Source organism: Lutra lutra, chromosome 1, assembly GCF_902655055.1.
Source record: "Lutra lutra chromosome 1, mLutLut1.2, whole genome shotgun sequence".
NCBI classification, from domain to species: Eukaryota; Metazoa; Chordata; class Mammalia; order Carnivora; family Mustelidae; genus Lutra; species Lutra lutra.
Genome location: NC_062278.1, coordinates 130066368 through 130083164, shown reverse-complemented (window position 1 = coordinate 130083164; position 16797 = coordinate 130066368). Strand labels below are relative to the sequence as shown.

At 48.8% G+C, this 16797-nt stretch overlaps 1 protein-coding gene across 1 annotated transcript in view; it reads left to right on the top strand.

Moving 5' to 3' along the window:
* Positions 1 to 16797, top strand: part of EPHB1 (EPH receptor B1) — a 430594-nt gene that overhangs the window by 154832 nt on the left and 258965 nt on the right. The window contains exon 3 of the mRNA XM_047736385.1: positions 5781 to 6462. Within this exon, the coding sequence (XP_047592341.1) occupies positions 5781 to 6462 (682 nt within the window). The remainder of the gene's footprint in view (positions 1 to 5780; positions 6463 to 16797) is intronic.

Sequence of the window (16797 nt, the reverse complement as noted above, 5' to 3'; positions counted from 1 at the left end):
TACCCACCACCTGGTGCCCCCAACCTCCCACCCCCCACCCCTTCAAAATTCTCAGATCGTTTTTCAGAGTCCATAGTCTCTCATGGTTCACCTCCCCTTCCAATTTCCCTCAACTCCCTTCTCCTCTCCATCTCCCCTTGTCCTCCATGCTATTTGTTATGCTCCACAAATAAGTGAAACCATATGATAATTGACTCTCTCTGTTTGACTTATTTCACTCAGCATAATCTCTTCCAGTCCCGTCCATGTTGCTACAAAACTTGGGGATTCATCCTTTCTTTCTTTCTTTCTTTTTTTTTTTTTTTTTTACAGCTTTATAAACATATATTTTTATCCCCAGGGGTACAGGTCTGCGAATCGCCAGGTTTACACACTTCACAACACTCACCATAGCACATACCCTCCCCGATATCCATAACCCCACCCCCTCTCCCATCCCCCTCCCCCCATCAACCCTCAGTTTGTTTTGTGAGATTAAGAGTCACTTATGGTTTGTCTCCCTCCCAATCCCATCTTGTTTCATTTACTCTTCTCCTACCCCCTCGACCCCCCATGTTGCATCTCCTCTCCCTCATATCAGGGAGATCATATGATAGTTGTCTTTCTCCGATTGACTTATTTCGCTAAGCATGATACCCTCTAGTTCCATCCACGTCGTCGCAAATGGCAAGATTTCATTTCTTTTGATGGCTGCATAGTATTCCATTGTGTATATATACCACATCTTCTTTATCCATTCGTCTGTAGATGGACATCTAGGTTCTTTCCATAGTTTGGCTATTGTAGACATTGCTGCTATAAACATTCGGGTGCATGTGCCCCTTCGGATCACTATGTTTGTAGTTTCCACACCTTCTCCAACACAGTGTGTTATCAAACTTCTATCTGACAGATTAAAAAACAAGTATCACAATGTGGTTAATTACCATTTTGGTTATATTGAATAATGTTCAGTATCTTTTCATATGTTTATGAGTTCTCTTTTTTTAGTGAGCAGTTAATGTCCTTTGCTTATTTTTGTATTTTATTATTGATATATAGATTATCTTTATATATTAAGGGAAATTAATACTTTATCCATGATAAATTACAAATAGTTCCTTCCTAGCATGTTTCCTTTTTTTTTTTTTTTCTTTTTGATTTTACTTCTGGCCATTTTTGTTCTGCCATTAAAAAAAAAAATTGTATGGAGTTGAATTGATCAATCTGTTCATTTGTGGCTTCTGAGTTTCATGTCATAATTACTGCACATAAATTGTCTCCATAGTTTCTTTTAGAATTTTTATGGTTTCATTTCTAATGTTCAAGCTTTGACTCACTAAGCATTTATCCTGAAGTAAGGAATGAGATATGGAGGCAAAGTTGTTTTTTCCCAGATGGCTACTCAGTTATCACAATGATTTCTTAAAATGATGTACCTCTTCCCTACTGATTTGAGTGGTGGCCAACATTTTAAATGTTGAGTGAAATTATTGATATGGCTTCTCAAAGATTGCCCTAGTCACACTGTGACCAGTAGGCTTGTGAGTACCCTTTGCTCCAGATTCTTACAAAGACTTGATACTTTATCTTTCTAATTTTTGGCCAAGCTGATAAAAAAGTCATGGTGCTTTGTTGTTGTTTTAATGGAAAAAGACAATTATAGAAAGGAACACAAGAAACATAGGTCAGATGCCTGGAAGGAGAGGCTGAGAAGCTGTCACTGAACAGAGACCTTTAGGAAATCAGCTTTGGGACAGGCAGTGAGAGTGCCTCCCCCGGACCTGGGCTAGCCTAGACCTTGGCTGAAAGAATCTGGGTTCTACACATCTGTGGGGTATGATATCCAGAGCTGGTAAGGCTCCTCTTTTTTAGAGAGCTAGAATGCAGTGTGCCTAGGAACACAGCATAGCTCAAACTGTGGTTGGGGAGGTAGGACTGATGAGTGGAAGAGTGCTGAGGGAATGCATGACCTGTAGTCTTATCAAGTCCCTCTCTGGCCCCTCCCCCACACTCGCCCCATGAGAACCTAGAGATTCTACCCCAGGATACCTTTTCAGTTTCTACAGGTCTAGTTCAACCTACTGTCCTGTGTTGTTGGTACTGCTACACGCACATCCAGGTGTCCTGACCATCTATTGGGGTGGCCCTCCAATCCAGTTTCTACATCACAGAAATCTAAAAACTCAGCTCTGATCACCTGTGCTTCTCTTCACTAAAACTCATCAGTGACTTCCAGTTACCCCAGGATGAAATTCAGAGTTCTAGACCAGACTCATCGTCTCCTCTTCCTTGTTCTTGCACCTATAGCTTTTTATGACTCTTCTGTTACACAGGTGACATTACTCAATGGCACCAGGCCACATTTTCCCACCACAGGGTCTTTGCACTTGCTGTTCCTGGGCCTCAATGCTGCACTCCTTCTCTGTTTCTCTCAGCCACCTCCAGATACACACTTCTAACTCCTCTCTGACCAACCTCTCTCAGTTTGGAGGGTCTTCCTTGACACTCCTCTGTGTATCAGGTATATCCCCTCTCTTGGCACCCTGTAATTTTCCCTCATAGCAGTTAGTCCAAGTGTCATTATTTTTTTTTAAAGATTTTTATTTATTTATTTGACAGAGAGAGAGATCACAGGAAGGCAGAGCAGTAGGCAGAGAGAGAGGAAGGGAAACAGGCTCCCTGCTGTGCAGAGAGCCCAATGCGGGGCTCGAACCCAGGACCCTGAGATCATGACCTGAGCCGAAGGCAGTGGCTAAACCCAATAAGCCACCCAGGCGCCCCACAATTGTCATTATTTAGTTACTTTAATAACCATTTGTCTAATTTCTATTTCTCTCCCTAGATTATAAGCTTCATATCATTGTATCCCCAGTGGCTAATAGGATGCCTGGCATAAAGTTCATGTTCAGTAAATATTTTTTTTTCATTGATGAATGAATGAGGTATAACTCTAAAGCAAGGAGGCTGATTCCACATATCACAAACAAATAACAGTGTTTGTCCCTCCCCACTGGGAATGCCATTCCACTCTCTCTCTGTCTGCTGAAATACTCCCTTTCTTCAAGGCCCCCAACCCTAATGGCCACTTGCCTGGAAGTCGTTCATTCCTCCTCTAGCCCGCTCTGAGCACGTTTATTTTTCCAAACCCTCTCTTACCCACTGGCAGGGGAATGAAAGAAAGAAATGAATGTGAGACTTTGTCTTGGCCTTTCCCCAAACACTTTTTCTTTCTCTCAATTTCTCTCTGCCCTTTCCCTTTGAATATACAGTATTCCTCCTAATTCGCTTCGATCGCCCCCTTAGGAGCTGCCGTGGAATCAATTAAATCTGTGTAGAATTTTATAACTCAGGGTAACCTAGTATGATTCCTCATTTTACAGATGAGAAAACTGAGGCCTAGAGAGGTTACTGTTGGAAGCGATTACCTCTGTTGGGTCTTATAATACCAATCAGTGTCATTTTCTAAGATAAATGTTCTCTATATCCCAGCTCCACAAGAGTAGAAATGCCTCATTCTCTCTACTTAAGACTCACTAGTGGTGACAGTCTCAGGGCTAAGGTGAGCCCCGAAAGGCGGCCTTCCAGTCCTGCTCCCACACAGTGAAGCTGCAGGAGTCTTGACTACTACAGAGTCAGGGACTCTGCCTGGGAAACTTCCTCTCCTAAGTGGGGCCACAGGCTTCACCTCTGCGTTGACAAAGGTGCCCCGTGTTTGTGCTGAGACTTTACACAGCCCGGTTGAAGTAGAAGATGGGGACTCTGATGTTTAAACCCTTGCAGAACAAACCCGTCCTTCCCTCTGAATTCACATAGGGTCCACGGGGAAAATGTTATTTCAAAACAGCCATGAAAGGGAGAGAGGTCTGAAAATAGGAACTAAAACCACTGTCAGCAACTTCGCCCTAATATATTTGCTTCTGGTTCCAAAAACCCAGGCAAGCAGAAAGTAACTTTAACAAACACATTGAAATAGAACATAACAGTCTTTAAGAAGGAATAAAAAGGGATTCGTTGACTTCTAGAGAAATTAAGTAGAGTTCAGCTGAGGTGTGCAGTGTGCAAGGATCTGGAAGGAGCTCACCTGGGACGTTGGGCTGGGGAAGGGACTTTCCCCGGGGGTGCTGGCAGGGGTGGGGGGGAGAAGGGCCTTGGATGGACCGCTACTCAGGTGTTTCGGGGGAGGGGCCCTGGGCAGCAGGAGTGGCTGTGATGTTACTCTGCAGGCCTGGGTGGGTAGGGTCAGCTCTCCATTTGCCCATTTTTCCCCCATGCCATGCCTGGTCTTTAGATGCTCTGGCATTATGCTTGAAGGATGGCCTGGCCCTCTGGCTCCTTCAGGGGACTTAATTCTGTGCAGGAAGCAAGTGCATCTATTTCCCATACACCCCAGATTGACTTCAACTTTTTAAGTGAAGAATTCTAATTTATCCATTTCAGTTCCACACTGTGAACAATAAGCAATTAGCACAGTATTTAGAGAAGTGGGTACTATTTTCTACCTTTTTTTTTTTGTCACTGCTAAATATTAAAATCAAGGATCTTAATTTATTTTTTCTTTTCACTTTAGGAAGCTTAATTTCTTCTGTCCCTTGTTTGTTTCTGGCCAGCTGAACAGAATTTAACAGATGCATTGAAACTCCCTGGGAATACTCCTAGTTCTTGAGGTCAGGGTCCTGAGAGCTCCCCAGTAGGTACAGCTATTTCTTCTTCCAGCCCAAGCAAGAAAGAAGGACCCGGTAGATCTTCTCTGGTTCTTGCCACAGAATGGGGTGGTTAAGGAAGCTGTGCCTTTGTGGACATCTTGCCCCTTATTACCTGTTACAGAAATAAGTTAGTAGGTGCATCTGGCTGTTCAAAGCACTTTCCTATCTCTTCTCCATCCTGTCTCCTCTTATGGTGTGACCATGGGTGAATTGCATATCTTTTCATTAGTAAATTGGGGGTGACAGTATCTAGTTTTCAATGTTATAGGGAAGATGGAGAGACAGCACTTAATAAACGCAATGTTTCTCTTCTTCTTCCCACCTACAGGACTGCTAAAAATGAGTTTTCTTTTCCAGTGTGAAGCATGCTGTCTCTCCCCTGCTAAGAAGCCCTCCTTTCTCCCTGCATGATACCCTCCAGCATTCCCTGCCATCCGGTCCCTGCTAGAAGTTTGCATACAATGAAGCTTGATTTGCTTCCTCAAGGATCTCACTTAGCAGGCCCTACTCCTACAAGTTTTCTGGTCTAACTCTTTCAAAGGGATTGATGTTATAAAATAAAAATTTTTGAAAGTCTACATTTGTTGAGAAATTCTGAAGAGCCTTATATTCATATGCTTTTCAGGTCCCTAACAGAGCTTCACCACAATAAAGGAATGAGGTTCAGAACTGATTTCCAAGGTGAGGGGTGTTCTCTAGTCAGATCCCTAATCCACGGAGTGGCTGTGGGGAAGAGAGGCCATGGCACTGAGGTCTCAAGTCCCTGCCGTTGCCCAGAGCGGGAAGCTGCAGGTTGTCCCTGTGACTGTAATGAGCCGTAGTCCCAGTAGGGGCGCTGTTGGTTGGATGAAGGCAGGCTTTCTAGAGGGAAGTCTGTTGTTATTTCCGGGTGGCCAGCAGAGAAATTTTTGAAGTCGGCTCATGAGGAAGTGTTTAAAAGCAACTTAGGGTTAGTAGTGTTCCTGTCTTAGGTCAAGCAGCCGGGCTGGTGAGCTCATAAGGCCCCCTCTAGCTTCTCTGCTTTGCCTCTCTTGGTCTTCTTCTTACTCTCTCTTGTGTTTTCGCATGTGTGCACCTGTGGCCCGCCGGGTTCAGTGGGAGGAAGTCAGTGGCTACGATGAAAACCTGAACACCATCCGCACCTACCAAGTGTGTAACGTCTTCGAGCCCAACCAGAACAACTGGCTCCTCACCACCTTCATCAACCGGCGGGGGGCCCACCGCATCTACACGGAGATGCGCTTCACTGTGAGAGACTGCAGCAGCCTCCCCAATGTCCCCGGCTCCTGTAAGGAGACTTTCAACTTGTACTACTATGAGACTGACTCGGTCATTGCCACCAAGAAGTCGGCCTTCTGGTCTGAGGCCCCCTACCTCAAAGTAGACACTATCGCTGCAGATGAGAGCTTCTCCCAGGTGGACTTTGGGGGAAGGTTGATGAAGGTCAACACGGAAGTCAGAAGCTTTGGGCCTCTGACTCGGAATGGTTTTTACCTCGCGTTCCAGGATTATGGAGCCTGTATGTCTCTCCTTTCTGTTCGTGTCTTCTTCAAGAAGTGTCCCAGCATTGTGCAGAATTTTGCCGTGTTTCCAGAGACCATGACGGGGGCAGAGAGTACGTCTCTGGTGATTGCTCGGGGGACATGCATCCCTAATGCAGAGGAAGTAGATGTGCCCATCAAACTCTATTGCAACGGGGATGGAGAGTGGATGGTGCCCATTGGGCGCTGCACCTGCAAGCCTGGCTACGAGGCTGAGAACAGTGTGGCCTGCAAGGGTAAGTCCAAGGGCCTTGTAAGGCCTCTGCTTCCTGTCCACCCGGGGCAGGGACCAATCTTCGAATTTTCCCCTCCTCCAGCTCTGGGTCACAAAGGAACAGAAGTGCCTAATGGCTAATTATAAAGCTCTGGGGAACCTGTGTCCACAGTGTGAGGCATGACGTTGTTTCAGTTGTGTCCAACCAGAATGTCAAGTGTTCACAGTGAGGGAGGAGATAGAGGGTGTTCCAAACAGTAGATAAGAACTTAATAACCACTCAGTTATATTTAGTTTGGGGACATGAACTTTCATATTCTCTCTCACATGCATACGTGCACTCTCTTCCCCTTCCTCCCATCCTCCCTCTCCTAGACACACACACCCCTGCATAGCGTTAAGCCTGTGCTCTAAGGCATGGAGGATTGGGGTGGTCATGGACAATTCACTCAAGTGTAGTTGAGAAGTGACTGTATTTGGAAACTATTTTAGGTCATTTTGGGTCAGCTTCTCCATTTTACACAACTTGGTCCTGGACCTATGCAGCTCGTGAACTCAAAGTCCTATGCTTAGTGGTCTTGCTCCAGTGGCTCAATGCCAAGTCCTGGGGCAGGGACAGGGACTCGCTTTCATGTGTCCTGGCAGGAGATCTGTTTCCGGAAATGGGGGAAGGTGGGTACTAGCTATTGTATTACCTTTGCTTGAATGATGCTTGGGGCATGTTGGGGAGCTGTGTGCTCACATGGGCTCCCCTCACTCCAGGAGAAATCATGTCTAGTACATGGTAATAAATGAGCTGAACTGGCTGGAGATTCTGCTCTGAGAGTCAATAGGAGGGTCTAGAGAGCCCTCAGCTCATTTCTTTAGTAAGTTCATAGAAGGTGAACATGGGTAGAGGGTATCCAGAGTTGGGGAAGAGAAGACTGCTTTCTTTTATGAAATTTTGCCTATAGCTGTCAAAGTTTCAGATTCACATAGACCTTAGAAATGACAGCCTTGACCCTAGTGCATCATTTAGGCTGCTCCAGACCTTTGGGGGACAAACTGGAGTTGGAGCTGTATTAGCTCCATCGTGACCATCCTGTCAGCTGTCCTCCCTGATGTCACCCCCCTTCTGGCCTGAGCACAAGGCTGTCCTTGCCTGTCTCCTTTCCCATTTCCCTGCTCCCCAAATGCCTGCAGCCAGGCACCAGGCACAGGCTCACTAAGGCCCATCAGCTCCGCAGTCCTTTGGACTCAGCTAATTGCCTGGGCTGGGGCACTCATGTGGCCTTTCTGAGGCCTGCTGAGAGCAGAGTGTTAGGCCTTTGTGTCTTTATTGGATTTCTTGGTTATGGTACCCTGATGGATGGTGTGGAAACAGAGGAGAGAGAGTGCCAGATCAAGTGATGATCAAGACAGACAGTTTTAACACCAGACTTGCCCGGCCCACCGTGCTCCTCTTTGTCCTTTTGGTTGGGGGTGGGGGGTGTGTGCCCTCTTGGACATTTGTCAGGGCCTGAGTGGGGACCCAGGCACTGGGCTGGATTCTTAAAGGTACAGGTGCAGCAGCTGCCAGGCACACTTGCAAGGGTTCTGGTGGTTTCTCCAGCTTCAGAGGGCTGCCATGTTGCACTTGCCAGCTGGGGCCCTCTCCTTTCTCTCATTATTTCTCGAGCGGAATGACAGGAACCAGAGCAAGCATTGATTGGTTCTGATTTAACTGCAACTCCAGGAACAGGTTCTCATTTCTTTGGGCTAATTGGAACTTTTCTCTTGTGGGGGGTTCTGCCATCAGTGTGGCATGTCAGTCACCTCCTGTGGTTTGCTGTGGGAGGGCCTGTGGAGACAAATATGTAAATCCAAGTGGTTTCTTTCCAATCTCCTCACCCAGCTTCAACCCCCTTCTGACTGTTGGTGGACATGCTTCATCTAGAGTTGTTATGAACCTGACTTGATTTCACGGGTTGCTTATTGCAAATGCACTGGAGATTGGAGGAAATGCAGAGGCCATGCACAGTCACTTTGCTATTTTAGGGACACAGGCAGCCATATTTTGGGGACATTTCTAAGAGTGGAGAGTTGCAAGCCCGGTGGCATCATGGGTCTTGCAGCCCAGCAGCCTGGCTGAGCTTAGTGTCCAAGAAGGGCAGAGAAGCACCTTTTTTTTTCTGTCTCAAGAACTTCAAGATGCTTCCTCCAGATCTTAGCCATTGGCTCTGCTGGCCATCTGGCTCTGATGGCTGAGCCAGAGCTCCCTTCCCAGCCCTTAGCAGGCTACCCCAGGGAGGTGAAGAGGCCTTGGCCATTGGTGGTGATCTTGGGAGGACTCTGTACCCTTTAGAGGGGGATGGGCAGTGCAGGTGGGAGGATTTGTGACTGGTGCCTGAAGTGTGTCTCCAAGTGAGAGTACCCCACCCATTTCGTCAATTCCATGCTGTGCTGTCAGATGGGCACCATGTAGCCCTTCACAGGCATTGTGAGGCGGCCTGCCCAGTGTAGCCAGTTTTCATGAGGCCAGCAGTGCGGAGAATGGGGGATGCCAGAGAACTGTGGGTGAGTCTCTGTCAGGTGTCCTGGATGGTTCTGGGCTTCACATATTTATATTGAACTGATACATTTTCTTTTCTGGATATTTGAATCTGGGCCTTTGCCTGTGTCAGATCTGTAGAATACACTTTACATTAATTTTTTGGCAAGACAGATTTTCAACATGGGCAGGAATTTGATTCTGACCTTCCCTTTGCATCTGCTGAACCCTCTCCTGTCAGAGTCATGGGGACCAGACACTCAGTTGTGCAGAAACACCTGGTGACCAATGAGGCAGCCCTGCCAGTGAAGAGTGGTCCTGGCCTAGAGCTGCTCCTGTTCTGAAGAGAGTAGTGGTGAGAGGGTGGACAGGCAGAGGCAGCTGTGGGGGGGGGGGGGAGCTTACACATTAGGATGTGTGGCAAGTGGCAGATGCACTTTCTAGAGGGTTCCATTACCCGAGGTCTTTGCCAAACTCATCCTTTCTGCTTACACAGGTTGAGCCGATCAGGCAGAATCATAGTAACCTGCTTAGCTGTCCAGTGACTGTGACCCCATCTATGAAATTGTTAATTACTAGGAAAATGGTCCATCTGCCCCAGCTTCAAGCCTTATGCTCATAGTCTAGTGGATTAATGAGCAATCATGGCTTTGTCTTTACCGGCCCCATACCTTCCCTACTCAGGTTGATGGCTATGTCAGTTTTCTGTGTGGGTCCCTGCAGTCAGTCAGTTCCTGGGGCTGGGAACCCTGAGAGCTGGTGCTTGGCAAGCTCTCTCTGTGGACCCTGAAATGTTGCAACATCTGAAGTCAGTGTCAGGGAGGACGGCTGGGTGGAGACTTACTGATGCTAGGGGGAACCTGGCATGGGCAGGCCTCTTAGCTGGGCTATAGGATCCCATTGAGGGGTCCAGGGATGGGTCTCAGGTGCTAGGATAGCCTCTGGCAGACAGATCCTAACTGGAGCAATGTGCCCATGGGGCTTGATTTTGTTTCTTGATCTTGTTTCTTGATTTTGAGTGCTCCTTGATGGCCTGGCTTTCCCTCCCAGGTATAGTCCCTGGAGCTTCCAAAAGGAGCTTCCTCATTAGCCTACCTTTCCAGCCCCGTCCGGGGCTCAGGGAATGACAGTGACCTTTCTATCCATGACCTTCCTTGTCATCCTCCCTTATTCCTGCTCCAGGAGGAATAGGCCAGCCCGGGCTCATCACTGTTGAGGGCACACACTGACCCACGGGACCCAGGCCTTCGTTGTTGGTGCTGTCACTCGACGGGGGTTCAGGGACATGAAAGGGGAAGAGGGTGCATCTAAGCGGAAGAAGCCTACCCCAGAGACAGGAGCTGGTTTTAGGTTTGGCTCTGCTGTGACCTTCTGGTGGTTTTTAGGTAAGTTCTTCCCCATGATAGCCTCGTCTTCTCTGCCTGTTTCTCAGGGTGTGTAAATCAAGTAGATAATGGATGTGAGAATGCTCTGGAAGCCACATGATGCCATGTCATTGCCCTTAAGCCTGAAAACACACCATCTGACTCTGGCCTCTAAGGCAATAAGATTTTAGAAGGAAAGTGGTGTGTGGAATCCCCACCCAGGGACACAGGTCAGCAGGTCATGTGAACATTCAGTCATTACCTGCCTGCGCCTGTGCAGGCCCAGCTCCATGACTGTCCGGCAGTGACCAGGGATCTGCACATGTGTGAGCCACTGTCCCTCAACAAGTCAGTGGGTCAGTTAACACACATTTGAAAGGTGTGGCTCATGCAGCCTGCCTTGAGGCAGGTGGGGTAGCAGGTGGTCTTTGTGAGCTGAAGGTCTAAGAAGACTAGAAGATGATGGTTATCTGAAGCAGTGATTCTTGATCTTAGGGTGAGTGTGGGAACCCTCAGGAAAGGTTTTATAAAATGACATCCCCAGGTGACCCCTTCTGAGATGTACTGTTAGGCCAAATGGAGCCCAGGCCAAGAACCCCAGATGTAAGCTGTAGACCAGAACCATCCGTGTTGCTGGAGTATAGGAGAAAGGGGGTTGGGGGAGGTCCCTGAAGCCTTCTGGGGCCTGTGGGATTTGCAGAAAGGGTACCCCTAAAGGGATGTAGAAGGTGCCTGGGAAAAGGGACTGAAGGAGTGGGCTAGAGGTGGGGTGGACTGAGCACAAGGCCAGCGGGCCAGCTGGGAGGACAGGCTCAGAGCATATCTGCCCCTGGAGTAGGGACTGGGAAAACTGTGTAGGGTCCTGACATGCTGAGCTGCTAGGAAGCCTGCAGAGGAAAGAGGGGCAGAAAGCTGAGGGAGGACTGTCTGGGGTTACTGAAAGGAACGGCCCTCCTTGCAGCTGACTGACACCAGCTGGGTCACTTGGGACCATCCTGAGAACACTCATTGGGGGTGCCACTGCTGTCCTCAAGGGCACGGTCAAACCTGCAGGACTCCTGTGCTCTGCTCAGGGCCTGCCAGTCAGGCTTGGGGCTGAGGATTCATGTTCCAGAACCAGGAATCCACATGGCTTCTCCAGGGGGTCCTCAGGTCAGCTGAGACCATTCCAACTCCAGATGTTGGCAGGGCCTTGACAACTTCTAGAGAAGACCAGAGCAGTTCTTCCAGCATCCCTGTCTCTCTCACTAGAGAGGACCCCCCCACCCACCACTGTGTGTGTCAAAGCCCTGAGGCAGGGTCTGAACCCTCTCCAGGGGCTGTCTCATGCAGCCCTCCTAGGCTCTCTGCAGGCCAGGCTCTTGGCTGCCATTGCCCCAGAGGCCTCCTCTCTTTCCTCGCTGCTTCTGTACTCTTCTCTCTCCAAATAGGGACTTTTTTCCTTGGTAATTTTCCACCTACATGTAAATTCCTTTATGCCTGGAAACCCAAGGGACATTTTGAACCTTTCAACAGTTTCGGCGCCTTTGTCAACTTGAGCGGTGGAGATGAGCCAATTTATAAGCCTGGGGGAATTGAGACGAAAAATCTGCAGGATTTGAAGGTGGAGGAAAAATGTGTCTAATTTTGCTCCCCTTGGAAAAAAGTTCCTGGGGCCAATTCCATCTCCCTAGGGGTTGCTGGTCCCAGCTTTGGGTCACTACAGCATCCTCATCCTGGTGCTGAAAGAGAAGTTGGGGTCCTGCGGGGGAAGGCATGTGCGTGTGTGTGTGCACATGCACACGTGCACAGAGCTGACAGCTGCATCCAGGGTACTGGGGAACCCTGTCTGCTGGCTCCCGCCCATCAGCTGTTGGCTGGGAGTGAGGGGAAACCTGCATTAGACAGCTTCCTCTCAAGCCCCAGGGATACCAACTCTGCTCAGGGGTTGGGGAGGCCAGGGTTATTAACACCATAGCATTGTAAGATGTGCTTCATAATAGGATTTCCCAACAGGCTACTTCATTTAAAAGTCTCTCGGGCTTCCTCTGCTCCCTACGGTGGCCCTGCCCAGCACCCTCCAGAGAGGAATCCAGTGTAATTGGCTGGATTTAATGGGCTGTGACACCGGCATGAGCAACAGCAAACAGAGCTGGAAGGAGGCCCCACTGCCTCGTGAACTCCAGTGTATGGGGTGTGAGCACTCGTCCTGGACCCTGGGGGTGGTAGGGCATGGCAAGGGGGGCGGAGAGAAGGGGAGCGTTGGGTTCCAAGTCCCATTGTGTTCTGCACTGCCCCTCTGCCTTTGAAAAACAAGGCTAGAAGCACCCCAATTCCACTAGTGTTGAATAAACAATTGTGATTCTCCCAGGTCAGTGCTGGAGAGACTGGAACTGATTTAGCAGTGCTCGGTGCCTGAGAGCTGCCCTGGGTGGGAGCCCATGACTTCATAAATGTGTGCCATCAGAGATGCTGACATTCACACCACGCGGTCATTACTCAAAGGCTGTAAGCAGTGGAAATGTCACTGGGCTAGCAGTCCAGTTGGGGCCACGCACGGCAACTTCACTGACCCATGAAGACCTAGAGAGTCTGAAACTCCCTGGGCTGGGTGGGTGTGTGGGATGCTGAGAAACCATTGTTTCTGACCACCATATCATCCATGAAGAGAACGTTTGTGGGTACCAGTCTGGAGAGCCCTGGCTGGTTAACATTGGAGCAGGGATCAGAACCCCTGGTCTGGGGAGACCACCATTGGCCTCTGCATCTGAGACTGGATTTTGTTGAAATTAATCAACACCCAACACCTTCAACACCCAACACCTTCAACACCCAACATGTATCTTCAGGACTGTCAGACTTCTCAACTGTTCTCTCATGGATTCCCTCCCTTGCATCTGTGTTGTCCCTTGTTTGTTTTTTTTTTTTGAGTTGGGCTCTCTGGCGCCATGTTCTCTGGCTTACATTTCCACACTGTATATAGCACAGACTTCCACATTGACCATCACTCTCTGGGTGCAGGACTGTCCCTCCCATGCTCTGATATGTTGACCTGCTTGGGAGGCCATCCAGAAGGTGCAAGAGTTCTCAGGGTGGGGGGCAACCCCAAGCTCCTGGGGAAGGTTGAGGGCTAAGGCTTTATGCCAAAAGAAAAGGGCAGAAGGTTGGTGGTGAGGCTGGAGGCCTGGTTGTGGCCCTCTACTGGGTGTCAAGTACCAGCATGGCCCCCTAGGGCTGAATCCCAGCTTAGACAGGGTAGTGGTCAGACTTAACCCTTTGCTTCCTGTCCCCATCTCTCTCTGGAGCTGGGAAGTCCTTACCTGAGCATAGACACTGGCACAAAGTCCCTTACCTGGATGAAGAATCACTACATTTGATTTTGAAGCATGAAGATGAAAATCATACTTAATTTGAGCCTGCTTGGTGTGGAGTCTTCCAGTTCTGGGCCCTAGGAGCTCTGATAATCTGAATTCTTTTTCCACCACCTTTGGCCACCAGCAAGCTGTGTTGACAGTGCCCTGGGTCTCATTTGCTCCCCGAATGCTCAATGCTCCCTCAATGCTCCTGGGTCTCATTTCTCCCTGAATTCACTATGGAAGGAAGACTGAGAAGAGTCAGCCCAGGGAAGTTGCCAACAGAGAAGGGTTGCCTCCCAGATACAGGAAACCACCAGAAGCAAGCCTTAGTTTGCCAAGAGCACTTTGACAGGAGCAGTGAGTGGGGTGCACTCTTGGCCTTTTCCTAGGGGAGGGGTCTCTACCTGCAGAGATCCTGTTTGCCCTCTCCTTGCTGGCTGAACTAAGAGTGTGAGTATCAGTTACCTGATGGGGCAACTGAGCCTTTTGCTTCCAGGGCCAGCTAATGAGGGCAAGGCACCAAATCCTGGGGAGATGTGGCTTTGTATAGAGGACTATGTCTAGGTTGGCTCTAGTCCCCAGGAACTCTCCCCTATGACAGGGAGCATCCCGCCTTCTTGTGTGCCCTCTCAGCCTGCTGCAGAATGAGTATGTGCAGCTGTAGATGTGTGGGACTCATGGTGTGTGTGTGTGTGCCCGTGCACACGCGCGCATGTGTGCTCATGGTCAGGAGGGGCTCAGGAGGAAATCGACTCGGCCACATCAGGCCCTGGAGAGGTTGGTGAGGGTAAGGGGGCACTATGAGGAGTCTCAGGAGGCTTCTTGAAATCATAGGACAGAAATTCAGCGCCAGGGAGGGCCAAGCCTAGCCCTAATAAGTTTTCTTTGAGGGTAGGGCCCAGTTCAAGGAAATAGCTGGTCAGGGAAATAGGTCCTTTGATTTTGGCCTGTCCTTGGCCTCTGCGGCAGGCTGGACTTACTTGGTCTTTGGATATGACCCTTGGGGACCTGCTCTGCTCACATCCTTGCAGGCCTGGGCAGTTTTGGCCTTCCATTCCTTAGTCAAGTTGGATTCCACTAATGAGTTCATGTGGCTTGACTAGTGCCTAGGCTCATTGTTTCTTTAGGCACTTACTGGGCCGCTCCTGATGCCCTTTATGCTTCTCTACTCAGATGGAGTGGTTTCGCTTCTAAGAATTTGCTACATTCTTAGTTCTCAGAAAGTGCTTGCAATATCCAGAGGACAAGGGAGCCACAAGGGGCTCTGTGGCCCTGGTGGGACCCAGTGGAGGGTAGCCCCTCCCAGCTAGGTAAGAACTCTGAGGACAGTAAATTCAACCCACCAGATAACACTTTGCTTCTCCACAGTGGTCCCCAGCCTGCTTCTCAGCGCCTCCAGTGATGGGACACTTGGACTTCCTGAGGCAGCCTGGTTCATCAGATCCCTTCGTCCTAGCACTGAATCAGGGGCTCACTGATCCCATCCCTGGGGTGGAACTTCTGTGCAAATCTCTCTTCCCCCAGGTTAACCTTTGCTGTTATTTTAAAATGTTTTGGGAGGCACCTGGGTGGCCCAGTTGTTTAAGTGTCTGACTCTCGATTTCGGCTCAGGTCATAATTTTAGGGTCCTGGGATCGAGCCCTCTGTGGGACTCCCCACTCAGTGGGGAGTTTGCTTAAGATTTTCCTCTCCATCTGCGCCTCCCTGCTCATGCTTTCTCTCTCTGTCTCTCAAAAAAGAAAAAAAAATGTCTTGAACGGGTAGTACATATGAAAAGACAGTTTCCCTCCCACTCTGGTCCTTAATAGGGTCCTTTGCTGTTCCAGTTTCTGATATTCTCTTGTGGAGAATGGGTATGCATTTGCACCCCCAAATATAGATCTATCTTTTCCCCACTTGCACAGGGCCATATTACATGAGCTTTCCATCTAGCTCCCCCCCACCCCTTTCTTATTTAATAATGAAGGTTAACAGTAGCTTGGCTGTATCATAAAGACATTTGCCTCATTTTTAAAATGATTCTGTAGTATTTTATTGAACAGGTGTGCCGTTTTGGTCCTTCACATACACACATTTAGGTTGCTTCCTGGTGTTTTTTGTTGTTGTTATTTATTTCTAAACAATGTTTCAACAAATACCCTTACATTTATCTTTGTACTTGTGTGCAAGCTTATCTGTGAGTCAAATTCACTAATTAATTTATTCAATGAATATTTATTGAGGACTTTCTATGTGCCAGGCACTTTTCTAAGAACTAAGGATCGCAGGAAATTCTTAGAAAATTTGCTGAATCAGAGTATAAAAAAATTTTAATTTTGATAGCTATCCCCAAACAGTCCTCCCCAAAAAGATGTTTTCTACTAATTTTTCTCCCGCCAAGGGTGTAAGAGAGCTCCTGTTCCCCACACTTTGGCCAAGAGAATGAAATGTCCATCATTTTTATCTTCTCCAATCTGATAGATGAACACCGGTCTCCCACTGTGGTTTCAGTTTACATTCTTCTTGCTATGAGGGGGCACTGACCGTGGCAGAGTCCCACATGTTGCCCAGTTCAGGAGTTGCTCAGGACTTGACAAGTGTGCCTGTTTGACACATCATTAAATCGGGTGAGTTTGCTCATGCAGACGTTTGGGGTTTGCTGCCTCCATGCGTGACATGGTCTACTTTTCACTTTCCACTGTCCCATTCGCTCCCGCAGGGCATCCTGCTTTTACCTGCTTTGTCCACCCATAACATCAGGCCATCTTGGTGCATGACGCTCATTCATGAGGGCATGTCTCAGTCGGTGGCAGGTGACCGGTCTGCAGATGGGACAGGGCAGGTGCAGATGCTGGTGCTCAAGGGCCAGCCCCTTCCCCAAGTCCAGTCCCAGGAAAGCCAGCCAGCCAGAGTTGACGGGAAATACACCTCACTTCTCCCATCCTTCCTCTCCTGCCTGAGCCAATTCTGGGCTTGCTGCTTGTCCTGTTCAGCCCTGCTGTGCCCCACACATCTTTCACGGCTCTCTCTCTCTCTCTCTTAGATTTTATTTATTTGACAGAGAGAGATAGTGAGAGAGGAAACACAAGCAGGGGTTGTGGGAGAGGGGCTTCCCGCCAAGCAGGGAGCCCAATGTGGGGCTCGATCCCAGGACCCTGGGACCACGACCT